At 40.8% G+C, this 13,768-nt stretch overlaps 1 protein-coding gene across 1 annotated transcript in view; it reads left to right on the plus strand.

The window, feature by feature from the left end:
- The window catches only part of LOC111928567 (connector enhancer of kinase suppressor of ras 2-like), a 167,423-nt gene extending 157,256 nt beyond the window's left edge, over positions 1-10,167 (plus strand). Inside the window, exons 21-25 of the mRNA XM_086850852.1 lie at positions 4,097-4,167; positions 4,892-4,995; positions 6,297-6,804; positions 7,120-7,319; positions 7,952-10,167. Coding sequence (XP_086706978.1) covers positions 4,097-4,167; positions 4,892-4,995; positions 6,297-6,804; positions 7,120-7,319; positions 7,952-8,167 — 1,099 coding nt within the window. The 3' untranslated portion in view covers positions 8,168-10,167. The remainder of the gene's footprint in view (positions 1-4,096; positions 4,168-4,891; positions 4,996-6,296; positions 6,805-7,119; positions 7,320-7,951) is intronic.
- Positions 10,168-13,768: the final 3,601 nt, after the last annotated feature.

The raw sequence follows: 13,768 nt of genomic DNA on the forward strand, positions 1-13,768 counted from the left end.
GAACTGTTCTAACTATAACCTAAAAATTGTAACTTTCCAGTCCTTTTTTATAGGAAGGAAAAAAAGGTTATCCTCTTGCCCTTGGTTTTCATTCTCCTACACTAAACAAAATAGTTCTCTCCAATTTATGACAACTGAGATTGTCCAAGCTGTTTTATTTATTTGTGCTTTTTCACTCTGGACTTGTACAAAGGAACAGTCAAGGGGGTGAGAGTGATGCCACTGTGGAAACTTTAATTGCCTTCACTCCCAGAACCTCCCACTGACCTGGCTGGCTCAGGTCTTGCTCAGCAGGAGCTAACTACAAAACCCAGGAAACAGAAATTTATTAATTTTACATTGAAGAGTGGCACATTCTTGTTTTTAATACAGTGTTAGGAGAGCAAAACCTGGTGTTTCTGTCAGTAGGGCAAGGTGCTCCTGATTCCTGACAATTCGGGGCATTTTAGGCATGGTTCACTCTTCAGTATCAGGCTTTGACTCTTAAACAGCTCCTCAGCTCCTCACTGCCCTGGTGCCTTCTTCACTCATCACAGCCCAAGCCTGGGGCAGAATCAGACTCTCAGAAGAGCCCCCTGGGCTGTAATCCCTGGGTAATAACCAGAATTATCTCAGTAAATTTAACTTAAAAACTACCAGGCAGCTCTATTTTATCCCAAAGCAATGACAACAGTGCCTGTTTGTAACCCACAGAACTAATTACAACCAAGTCTGACTTATTTAGAATTTAATTGAGACAAAGTACAAAATTTGTGCATTTTGATGACTTTACTCGAGGCTCACCTTTCCCTGCCTTTGGTTCACTGGAAGCCAGGCAATAAAAACCAACCCACTTCTTGGTCCCCTGTAGTTACAGAGTGCCTTGGTAAGACAGTGATTATATCTTGTGGAAATTAGTACAGTCCTGGAGGTAAAATGTTGTGGCAGAGAATCCGTGGGATGTTTAGTGCTGTTCTGTGTCATCACAATTTCCATCCAGAGTGCAAACCTGTGCTCTGTTGGGTGGCCCAGCCTCGGTGGATCCTGCTGGTTCAGTTGTTTAATTATCTACAGGAAAGAGTTGTTGAAATTTTCCAGGTCAGAAGGCAGGATTGGAGGGGAGGGAGTCCAGTTTCTGCCCAGGTCGAGGTACGGGGATGTGCACATGAGATCCCAAAGGTGCCCCTGCCAGGACAGCCCAGGCCTCCTTGTGAGCACGGGGAAGTCCCAGAGCAGCTGGGGCACAGCTCTAGAACCCAAATCAGCAATGCAGCCCCTGGGCTTGTGCTGAGGGGCAGCACACAGAGCCCTGCAGTGTCCTCCATGCAGGAGCATCCTCCATCCCTCGGGAGCCCAGCTCTGACAGGAGCTCCCAGTGCCCAACTGGAACCCAACATTTCCCCACAGGGCACCCAGGGCAGAGCTCAAACCAACTGCCTGCCTTTCCAACCCCTCCACAAAGGGCTTTTTATAACCTTGACTGCAGTTCTCTGAAAAATGAAAGTGGTTTGCTCATCAAGGAAATTCATCTAGTTTATGCAGGGTTCCTTTTGGATTGAGTTTGCATTTCCTTGGGGAAAAAAAAAATTAACTGTAAGAAAATGAGCTGTAATCTCACCACTTGTATATCTCCTGATTAACCTCAAAAACATCCACTCGTGCTTTTTTTAAAAACACAAAACCTAAAATGGAGATTCTAGTCCTTTTATCAGAAGAGATTTTATCATGATAAGCCACTGAATATCATCAGATAACCCTTTATTTTGGCTTGACAAAGAGCTGACTCTGAATTGTGGTAAATGAGGTAAGAAAGTCCTTGTAACTATAGCTGGGGATGATCTTGGCCTTTGGAAGAGAAAAGCCTGAGCAGCCTTAGAGGAAGATTAGCTTCAGCTAATTCCAGATTTGGCCATTGAGGCCATATGCACAAAGCTGATACTCTGGGTATCCTCAGAACATCCCTGGTCTGGAAGGTTAATCCCAACACTTCAGCGGGTGTCTATATTTGCTTCCAAGATCCAACACCTTCAAATTAACAATGAGCAACTGAAGAAATTTTGCAAGAAATTTAAGACAATATAAATTTCCATGCACTGACCACACAAATGGCTGAGTCTGTTTTAACTTGGAAAATGGTAATTAGTCCTAATTTATTGTTGCTGCTTAAGCAGAACCTCAGCGGAAGGCACTGAGCCATCCTGCTTAATTGCCAAAGGCATATGGCAAAGTATGACTAAAACTATTTTGCTCCAGTGCTAATGAGTTTAGAAATTTAGGAAGAACTGATGAAAAACTGGTGAATACAGATGCTTAGTAACGAGCAGGGAATGATGTCATTGCCATTCCTGCAAGAAAGGATCTGCCTTGCAAGGGAAGCAAATGCCAGGCCATCAAGGCACCGTGTGCTGAGGGAAATGAAGCTGGAGAGGGCTGTGCAAAAGCTCTTCTGTAAATCTGTTAATCCATTTTAAATGTACTTCCCTGATGATAAAGATGAGTTATTGACGTGCTGGTGCGAACAACGGCTGTAAGCAGTCCTAACCCTGCAGTCTGTATTTGGGAAAACTAATCATCATTTCCGTTTTCTTCTCCAGTTTGCTCACTTCTGCCTTAATACTGAGCGGCAAAGCAATATGATTGTACAGTCCTTTATTTTCATAGTTTTGCAAGTCAATTAAACCCTCTGACAATTCCCTGCAAGAAGCAAACACTGCTGTCCCCTTTGGCTACTTAGGGCAGTCGTAAGACGGGTGGAAGGCTCTGCTGCAGGCCGTGCAGTGAGTCAGTGCCAATATCACAGATGAAGATCATTGCTCGGAGCCTCTGCGGAGCCGCCGAGACCAGGAGATCAATACGTGCTGAACTCTGCGCTATTTTTAGCAGAGAGTTCACTCTTCCTTCATTTTCTGCCTCCTTGCTGTGCCTCCCATCTCCCACACACCACTCTCCTGGACAATAACAGTCACATATGTCCTTAAAAGCTTTTTTTTTTCTCCTCCACTACAAGTGGGAAAGAATGACACTGAACAGTTTTCTTGTTTTAATCTGCAAAACAACTCGTCCTTTTTGATATTCAATGTACTGTTCACTAATGTCTGACTTGAGGCCTGTGAAAGATGTTTTTGTCATTATAATAATCATTAACGAAGAAGATAATTATTAAAAAAATTTGATGTTGTAAATGTTCAGAAAGGAAAAAAAGAGCTGTTTCTAGATAAACTCTCACATCAACATTCTGGGAAATTAATGATGTAATTAAGAATTTAGTCACCGAGGAAGGGAATGGTTAAAAACATCCCAGGCATTATAAATGTCACTATTAGGGGTTTTTTTCTACAGTTATATCTCCTTGATGATGAAAACAAGATATAATTCTTGATTTTCCATTTGCTGAACATTAAGAAGTGACTTTTCCCTCTGTGTGTTAATTTCCTTTTCTCCCAATTTTTCAATTATATATTGTAGAAACATCCAGCAATTTTATGAAAAGAAAACTCAAAAGGTATTTTCCCCAAAATAAACTATAATATTTTCCTAATGAAGTAAAGAATGTTATTTTCTATCAAACTATATAATTTGGGGACAAAGAAGGAACCCAGCACATCCAATGCCAAATGCAAATATTGAAGTACTTGCAATTTACCGAGTCTTGTTCTAGAAATCCAAAAGTCTATACTAAACAAATTAAAGAAAAATAATGTTGATCTCACAGCTCAACAACACTAAATGTTTTTATCATCAGCATTGTGAATCCAGACTAGCAAATAACCAAACTGCCCATAGGCTGCTTTACCTTTCTGAGGACACGAGTTTAATATAACTTATTTTCCAACACAGGTTTTCAGACAATAATTAACACAATTCTATTTTATTTTCTAGTATTTTGGCAATTCAGGCAAGTTCTTGGAATAAACATAAGTAGCAATCAGAATAAATATGATAAATTCTTCACTCCTGTTTATCAACTGCCCAACACATCTTAATTGTGGGTTTAACAGCCTTTTTGCATTAGGGGTTGTCTCTGACTTTTCCAGATGTTCAGAATGTGGATGCTTTCAGATTTACATAAGTTTTTCCTTTTAAATACCTCTCTTCCTCATTTTTATCCTTCTATTAGATGGATGAATCGTTTGGGTCTCGCAGCAATTGGTTACACACCTGATGACAAGGATATTCACCCAGATGAAGGTAATGCTTCAGTGATTATAATTAGAAGAGAGCAGACAGCACAAATCTGCTCAGTATTTTAATAAAGCTGAAGAAGTCATAACTGACTTCTTTATCTACATATGGCCATATCTTTTCAAATATCAATTTTGGTATGAATACATTTCCATGAAGGACTACATTTACAGTGCCACTGCCAAACAAAATCCTGAGGAGTGATTTAAGAAATATTTAAAATTAGTAATAAAGAGAATGCGGGGCCCAGGATGAGGTGTGATCTCCCAGATCCCAGCCCTCAGGGACGGGACCTCCCTGAAATCAGTGCAGACATCACAGACTTGGCACAATGTGTGCTTCAGCAATATTTGCACCTCCTGAGCTCAAGTGCCAGCCTTGCCCTTTCCCCACCACCACAGTGGAACCTGTTATGCCAAATTAAATTGAGTGTTCGGGCTTGGCTCTACTGCAGCATCTGGAACGAGGTTTCTGTTTGAAAGTCTGTGAGCAGAAGTTGGTTTTTCTGTGCAGGGGGAGTCAGGTGCCCAGGCTGCCTTCTGTTACACTCCCCAAAGCATGCAGAGGTTCTGCACCCCCTGTTTGAGGTGCCAGACCCTTCCAGCAGCCCATTCCCCAGGGGCTGCAGTGACTGAGCAACGTTTACCTTGCCATGGAAGGATGTTGCTAAAACGTGGGATCTGCTTTCTTGTGCAAAAGCACCTGAGTGAAAGCTGGAATGTTTTGTCAGCAGATTACTGGAGCGAAAGTGATCAGGACGACATCGACGGCTCCCTGACCCTGAAGCAGGAGGGCTCCTCCACGCTGTGTGACACCTACCACCGCACACCCTCAGTGAGTCACTGCGCGTGGCCCTAGGTCACCAGAAACAGCTCTGTGCCTTGACTTGCACTTCCCTTGTCCTGGGATGTTTAAACACCACAAAGGTGGAGGAACAAAGCTGGATGTGATTGTAAAAATGAAATTACTGCTGCTCCTCATGAGCCAAGACCTGGATTTTTCCATAGCAAATCAGTTAGAAAGGAAGGAGAGGTAAATGGCTCCTGACACAGATTGGTCACCAGGTTGGAAATATCACCTTCTTTCGTAGGATTGGTGAAACTAGACATCGTAACAGGAACAGAATATTCAAATTTTACCTTCACTGCAGAATATGAAACAATAAGTTGGATGGGATAGTTGAAACTGGTTTTCAATAATGAATATTGGATGCTGGATGCTAGAGATTAAGATTAGCTCACATTCACGCAGTAATCATGTTTCAGTTCTTTTTTGAAGAACAAACCTTTCTAGGAAAAGGGTTTTTTTTACAAACTTGTGTACAATACCATGGTAATGACAATGTTGCAAATAGAACATTTCTATTAGACAAAACACAGGCAATTATGATAATTATTCTATGATTCTAAGCACAGATAGGACTGTTCTCTATTTTTCTTTCAGATTTTTCTTCAGCGTGAATGACACGATCCTCACACAGCCAGAACCAAAGAAAGAGTGACTGAGACAACAGCATCACATGGGTGAAGTTCAGACTGATTTTCACCCATGTGATGCTGTTTTATCAACTGGGATACAGGTTAAGCCCCTCCCTTTCTGTTTTTCCACATTTTTGCCTTTCTCTTTGTTTTGAATTAAATTTATACACAGACCCAGCAGAATTCATTCAAATTGTTTCACAAGTTCAACAGTCCCCCAGCCAAAAATCTTCCTGGGTGCTGAAGTTTTTGTTGTTTGGGTTTGTTTTTATGGGTTTTTTTTCTGTTTGGCCCCTAAAAAACAAAGAAAGGAAATCCAATGACGGTTTCTTTTGGAGACTTCCACTGTCCTCAGCTGAAGCGAGTGTAAGCTGGACGAGTCTCCAGGAAACCTGCACCAGTGTTACACTTTTCTTTCCATCAGGAGTTGCTTGTGGGCAGAGAATGTGCAAAACAAGAATAGGGAGTGGTTAAAAGAGCACTTGTATAAAAGTTGTCACTGCTAACTCTCTTCTGTTTACAGTGGTTCATGTTATGACAAATCAAACCCATCAGTCCATCTGATTACTAGATATCATATAGAGTTTTATACCACAGTGTAAACTTGGGTCTGTTCAAATCACTGTCTCACGGGCAGATGTTTTTGTATCTTTCCAGGTGAATTCTTCAAGTCCATTCCCTGAAGCCAAACAAGGTCGACACTTTTCCAGTGAATCAACATATTCCCACTCTTCTGCCGAGGACTCCCGGCAGGATGCAGCAGGCAGCACACACTCCTCGGGGTGCAGACCTCCCTACCGAGAACGGCGCTCCTGGCAGGACCTGATAGAGACTCCCTTAACCAGTTCAGGGCTCCATTTCCTCCAGACTGTCCCTCCAGAGGCGGAGTACATGAGCAGCCGGCCCGGAATGTCCCCGGACAAACGGAGACAAGCCACGCTGCCTGTCCAGAGGCGCCATAATTTTGAGCAGGATGGGCCTTTTCCTCTGGTGGAGTGTCCGAGGGGACACGGCTCCCACGGGCGGCCCCAGAAACAGCGCAGCCAAAGCCTTCCCCGGAACAGAGACGTCCGCGGGAAGGGACGCGTAAAATCCATTGAAGGGCCCGATGACAGTCTGGAAGAGAAGGTTCCTATTAGAAGGCACAATAGTTTCTGTGCAGAAGGTAAGCTCTGAGACATCTTCTGATCCACTTTACTGCCATCAAAATCCAGAGTGGTGTTGGCACTGTTCTCAGCAAGGATTTGGAAGTTGAACTGTTGGATGTTGGCAAACACAGGAGGTTGTACTTGCAATGCCAGGATGTAGCACTAAAAATTGAGCTTTGGGATGATGCAAATGTTCTTGTCCCATCAAAACTAACATTGCAGAACTGAGTAATAGATTAAAAAAAGATAGTATTGAAGTTGTAGTATTGCTGATTTTAGAGACTTCAGCTGAATGATCAGGTTTGTTGTTAGGTTTCTTTCTTTCCTTTCAGAAAACATAAAAGAAATTGAAGAAATTACAGATGGTCTGCAAGAGCTCTACAGAACTCTGGAAGAAGCCAGTCTGTCAGCTTTCGGAGAGCAGCGTCCCTCCACCAAGCAAGAGTTCCGCAAGTCCTTCGTGAAGCGGTGCAACGACCCAGTGATCAACGAAAAGCTGCACCACATCCGAGTCCTCAAGAGCACTTTAAAAGTAAGGCTTTATTGCTGATTTTGTGTAAGGAATATAAACTAGGAAAAATCTAACTGCGCATCACAGAATGCTGATCGGTTGAAAGGGACCTTAAAGCCCATCCAGTTCCTCCCCCTGCCATGGGCAGGGACACCTCCCTCTATCCCAGCTCGTCCAAGCCCCGTCCAGCCTGTCCTTGGGCACTTCCAGGGATGGGGAGTCCACAACCTCTCTGGACACCCTGTGCCAGGGAACAATTCCTTCCCAATGTCCCATCTATCCCTGCCCTTGGCAGTGTGAAGCCATTCCCCCTTATGTCACTGTATGTCCTTAATCTCTTTACATTTCTATTGTTAATGCTTTTCCATAGCTTTAAAATTAAGTTTCAAAGAAACTAAAAATCATTGAAAGTAAACATGTTTCAGCTTAAGGGAAAAAAAGAGATTATTTGGCACTCTCTGTAGGCAAATTGTAGCACGTGCCACAGACTGAATGTCAAATAGTTTATGCTGTAACACTTCCTGAATTTAGGTAAACATTAAAGTTTCCCTACTAGGTTTTCTGGCACTTGGCATTAAAGTTAAAGAAGAAATAAAGTGCTGAAATACAAAATTTCCTTTTAACCTGTCCTCTGTCTTTCTGGAATTTGCCAGGCAAAAGAAGGGGACCTCACAGTTATCAACAACCTTCTGGATGATCCCAACTTAACATCCAAGAAGTTCAAAGATTGGAAATTAAAGAACTACGAGTTTTTCCTGGACATTTGTGAGTATAGTGCTGCTGGGAAGTCTCAAAACGGAGCCTCTGAACTGGCCAGCTCAGCCCCAATGCTGACACACACACACTCCTTCATCGAGACTCACGTGTGACAGGAGCCTCAGCCTGGGTCACTGCTGGGTGCCCTGACTGATGCAGTCAAACAAACACTGGTGAATTTATTGCTAAGGTACTCAGCAGTACTGTAAATACTTGGGTAAGAGAATAGTGCCACAGGATGCCTACTACATTGCATGACAAGACAATAATATTCTTTATGAATTATTTTGTTTGCTGTTATCAACCAATTTCCGTATCAAGCTCTGCATTAGAAAGAAGCGGTGCAGAAGTGTAACTGAAAATAAATACCGGTATATTTAAAGTACTGTACTAAAACTCAGCTTATAGTATGAGCTCCTACAATCATTTTATATATTTAGATATATATATAAAAATACATATCTATGTATATAAAATGTAACATGGTAGTTGACATTTCCTTTTAAAATGCCCTAAAGTTCACATTTTCACACATTTTTTCTTGAGAAAAAAATATAAAAATGAAGACATGAATACATTGGCCACTCTTAGAGATGAACATTTATTTTTGCAACATTTCCAGGTAGTGACCATCTTTGCAAATAAAAGGACAGAGTTATCAAAGTGTAAACTCAATCCCTATAGTGTGCCTTAAAATGTACACTGTACATCTGAGAAATAGATCCCAGTCTGGCCCTATGGGCACTCTGTACATGCCATTTAAATACTGTGTTTGTAACGTGCTGTGCCTGCCTTTAAACGAAGGAACACGAGCAAGCAGGTTTGGCACAGAGGTAAGATACGAGTAGAACAATATTGGTTGTTCACTAATGCTGCAAATTAAACTGGTTTTAATAGAATTTGATGTATTTCATGGTGAAAGAAAAACAAAACATCTGCACTGAGTAAGGTACATACTGCAGGTTTTCATCGTTTCTTCACTGTGAATTTAAGTGACACATGACTGTGAGTCACAAAATTCAAAAAAAGCATGAGAATGAAGCTTAAAAAACCTCCTGAACTAATCAATTACATTCTGTGATAGACTGACATCTATAGCTGAGTTAATTATTCAAAATTATGTAATGTCTGGCAATAATTTTTAACTGCTAGCAGTACATTTGCAAGTGGGTGAAGTTATTCAAAACATCGTTCAAAAACCAATCGGTATTGATTGGTTTGGGAAGACACACAAGTCACGCAGTGTATTTCACTTCCTTGCCTGGGTGAGAACAGTTTGCAAGAATCAGATTTTGGGGAAAATATTTGTATTCTTACAGGGGGAAAAAGATCTCTCTGAATGCTACTGAACATAGATTTCAAAGCCATTGCTAGTTTGCTTTGACTCTGCTTGCTAGAATAGTTCTAAAAGGCAGAATGAAGGGGATGTGAATACAGCTGATGTCATTTCACCAAAACAAATTCACTGATAATTTTTTCACAAGATAAACCAAATTGTTGCTCATCCATCAAGGACTGTAAAATTCATGGAGTTCAATAGAATAGAGGAAAAAATGTCATTTCAGTGAGGTCCTAGTATCTGGGAAGAGATTTCATTATTCCCAAAGCCAGACCAGGCGAAGCTGTCCTGGGTGTTTAGTTCTGTCTCCACAGAGCAGCTGAGGGGGGCTGAACTTGGCTGGGCAGGGAGGAAAAATGTCTTGGGAAAGATCCTGGGTTGAGACAAAGACAGGGAGATCATCTGCTAATGGTTATTGCAGGCAAAACAAACCTGACTTGGGGAAAATTCATTTATTAGCAATTTAAAATACAATTGCATAGTGAGAAACAAAGACAAAATTAAAAACACCTTTCTCTTGCCTCCTCCCTTCTTTCCAGTCTTAATTTCATTCCTTCATTTCCAGCAAGCAACAGCATAAATTACAGAATCCATCTAGAAATTAATTCATATTATAAATGCAAGCAGTGATGGATGGTCACAGAAACAGTTACATAGTTTGAACTACCTAAATTCCTAAAGAAATTTAAATATGCTTATTGTTTCAAACCCAAAAGATGGCTTGTGCTTTTGTAATGAAAAGATTTATATTATTTTCAAATTGCTTTCCAAAAAGATTTCAAATGCCACTGCATCATCGCTCAAGACATAACTGAGCATATTCACAAGTCACAAGTAAACAGAGAATATTACTTATAGATACAGCTGAAAATGAGAAACATAATTGGGAAGATAGATTTCTCAGAAATAACTCAAGTAGTATTGAAAGCAGATTATCTCTCTTTTAAGTTTAAATACCATTTCTGTAATATGAATGGATGAGATAAATAGCAGAGAGTTCATGCTTTCACTCAGCTTATCTTAAAAAATCTTTCAGTGCCATGAGATCATAATTTCTGAAATTCTTGGAATTGTGAGTTTGCATTCTGCTCTTGCAGAGCAGCTCTCAGCAAATGTAATTTGCACTGAATAGGCCAAATAAATTGTCCAGGAGATTCATGAGATGAAATGAGATGAGATACACTGGAGAAATTCCCTCTAATGGGTTTAAGATTAACTGGGAGAAAAGTTTGAACCATTTGTCTGGCATTGCTTGTGCCTTAGAGCAAGCAAAATCTAATTGGTAAATTAAGCAATACAGAGACTTTATTCTTTCACAAATGTCAGCTGGCATTTGGAAGCCATTTCACAAGCACTTATCCTCCTGGCACATGTACTCAACCCCGCCCTGCAGCCCTTCCCTCCCTGCCACCGGTTTCTTCCTTCTGGATGTAGGTGCCAATCTAAATGGACTGCAGAGAGGAATGTGCACAGTCACCACAGCACAATTATTTGGATTTGCACCACCTTTGAACTCACTGGAATGCAAAGTGCAATATAGATACTGTATTTAAAAATTCATGCACCAAATCCTGCTTACATATTAAAATATATCCAATTCTGCTGGACCAACAGGTACTTAAACACACTGTACAAAGCAGCTGGAATTGTTGTGGTTGTTTTGATGCCATATTTTTAAATAAGAAAAGAACAAGGCTTGGCTGTTGCATTCATCAAGGGAAATAAACAGCACCTGTACAATAGATTTATTAATTTACCAGTTTTCCTGCCTGAATTCTCAGGTAAAACTTGGTTTTTAACTTATACAACAACATGGGAATGTTGTTTGGATGTGCTTTATTTAACTGGATCTTATTAAAGTTAGTGTCTTCATTCAGATCTCCTACAGATAAAATGTCTCAGCCCATAGACTTTCTCTGACACTCCACAAGCTGAGTCTTTTTGTTACTGGCTATTTTTCATCACAACTGATTTAATGTTCCCCCTGAGCTATTGATTCCCCTCCTTTTTTAATACTGGTCTGTATTCAGTGACATGTCAGATCTTTGAAAGTGTCTTAATAGCTCTCTGGGCATCACTTCCTGAGAGAACCGAGGCTTTTTTCTTGGTTTCATTATTTTAAGTGAAAACGAGCTTGCTGTAATTGACACGAACAAAAATCAAAGGAGGAGGAGGAGAAGGGGGTTGTTATCGAGATATATTCAGCTCTCGGCTACTGCCTTTTGAGCTGGGAATGCGGTGCTCCACTGGCTTTTTCCAAGGAAAAAGGAATGAGTGTTGCAGAGAATTGTACATGGCCAGTTAAGCTACTCTCACTCCTCTCAGCAGTTACAGAATGCTCATCCTCCAAGGTCTTGTGAAGGACAGTACAAGTACCTTTGAAGAAGTTATTTTACAGTGGCTCTGGGAAGGGCTCAGCCTCCTCAAAAATTGTACAATTCTGCTGCTGACCTTTAGGAGATTTCACTTCAAATGTTAATAGGACCTCTGGGAAAAAAATGAAGAATTTGGTATAAATTGTTTAACTCAACACAAATCCGAGGAGAACAAAGAATGTTCTTATCATTGTCTCAAGTAATGTAAATCAGGCCAAGATTATCACATACCTTACTTGTCATATTCTTTCCTCTTGGTGTGTTCTTGCCATCTTCCAAAGTGATAATAGCATTCTTTGTGCCAAAAATAGCAGTATTTATGACCAAGCTGATATAGATGGAGGCTGTTGATCCCTGAGGAGGGACAGCTCTGCCAGAAGAGCTGTTTTGTTCACCAACGGTTTGTACAAACCCTTCACATGCTGGGGAGTGAAGCCCTTAGAAGATGGTTTGTGTAAAATGTAAGGCAGGATGCAGCACAACGAAACCAGCCGCCTCTGTCAGCTGCTCCTGAATTAGAGGATAGCACCAGGCATTTTAGTTATAGTTTAAACACTCAGTTTGTCAGTACAAGCAAGTCTTGTGTCTCTACAGAGATTCTGAGCGTCTCCAGATGCAGCCCCAGGGAGATTCCCCAAGGAAGAGAGCACAGGCCTGCCTGGGTTGCTGGGCCTCAGCTTGAACCCCATTCAGGGCATACCTGGGTTCCCTACACTCTCTGTTAGAGAAATAAGTGTTGCTTGGTCTCATGAAGGATTTGATTCTCTTCTCAGTTTTCACAGCAGGGAAATGGTGCTTTAAGGCAGCCAGAAGGGCACAGGTTTTCCATGGTAGATTTTCCATTAGGCCACAATACATCACCCTCCCTGCTACCAAATAATGTTTATTTACCACTAGGACAAAAAATGGGTAATAACAGGAAGGACTGGAGAAGCAATATTAGCTATTCATTTATATTCAGTATTAAAATGCTCTTTTTCTTCCAGAATATTTCTCTCACTAAAGCTGAGGCTCAGGGTAGGTTCCCCAGGCAGGATGCTGTGGGGAAAGGTCCTCCACCTCCTCTCAGATGAATTCACAGCGTGTGGCTGAGGCTCTTGATGGGTGTTAAGGGAGCACAGATCTGAAAATCCCATCTGAAAAGCCCATCTGAGCCGTATCAGCTGATGTATGGAAATTTCAGGGGTATTTAAACCAAAACTAATAAGTTGTTATTTCCTTTGTTGATGTTTATAGTTATTTTCTTTGCTCCCATTACACACAAGCAAAATGTGACGCTTCTGATCAGTTCCACTCTCTAACAAGTGGGCAGGGAACTCTCCACTCTGGATATAACTAATAGATGAAGAAACATTTTTTAAAGCTTATTTTCTATATTTTACAGGTTATACAACTCTTGTACATCCAGAAGGAGGTTTATAAAGAATATTGTTTAAGCTTTTATCAGGTTTGAAGACAGGTGATATACTACTGGGACCTCCTCTTAATAAAAATGTTTAAATAATTCAGACAGAAACTGCCTTCAGGAAAAGAACCATATTCATTCTTAATGCAGGCCAGACAGATGTATTTTTATTTTTATTAGAAACGTACATGTGGTAGAAGTGACAGTTAGGGACTTTAAGCATTAATGCCACTGTATGAGCAGTATTTGAAAGAAAGCAATGTTGTAAAAATGATCAAATACGTTGGCAATTTGCTGTTTGACCTGCTAAGCCCTGTAGCTTCTGTCCTCACATTTCTAGAATATTGCTCATCCTCAGGCATTGGTGAGGGTATCAATACAGATCTTTTTACTAACAGTAAATGTTTCTGTCTGAATGCTGCAGATTAAATAAGGATGTCACATTATACATATTAACTATTGCATTTTTTCACTAGCAACCACAAAACAAATACGTCTTAACAAACTGTGTTCACTGGCCAAAATACCAGTAAGACCCTGTTACCAGTTAAGACTTCTGTTTTACTGAGAAACAAGGATTTCAGCATAAAAATCT

Source organism: Cyanistes caeruleus, chromosome 14, assembly GCF_971803275.1.
Source record: "Cyanistes caeruleus chromosome 14, bCyaCae1.hap1.1, whole genome shotgun sequence".
Lineage (NCBI taxonomy): Eukaryota > Metazoa > Chordata > Aves > Passeriformes > Paridae > Cyanistes > Cyanistes caeruleus.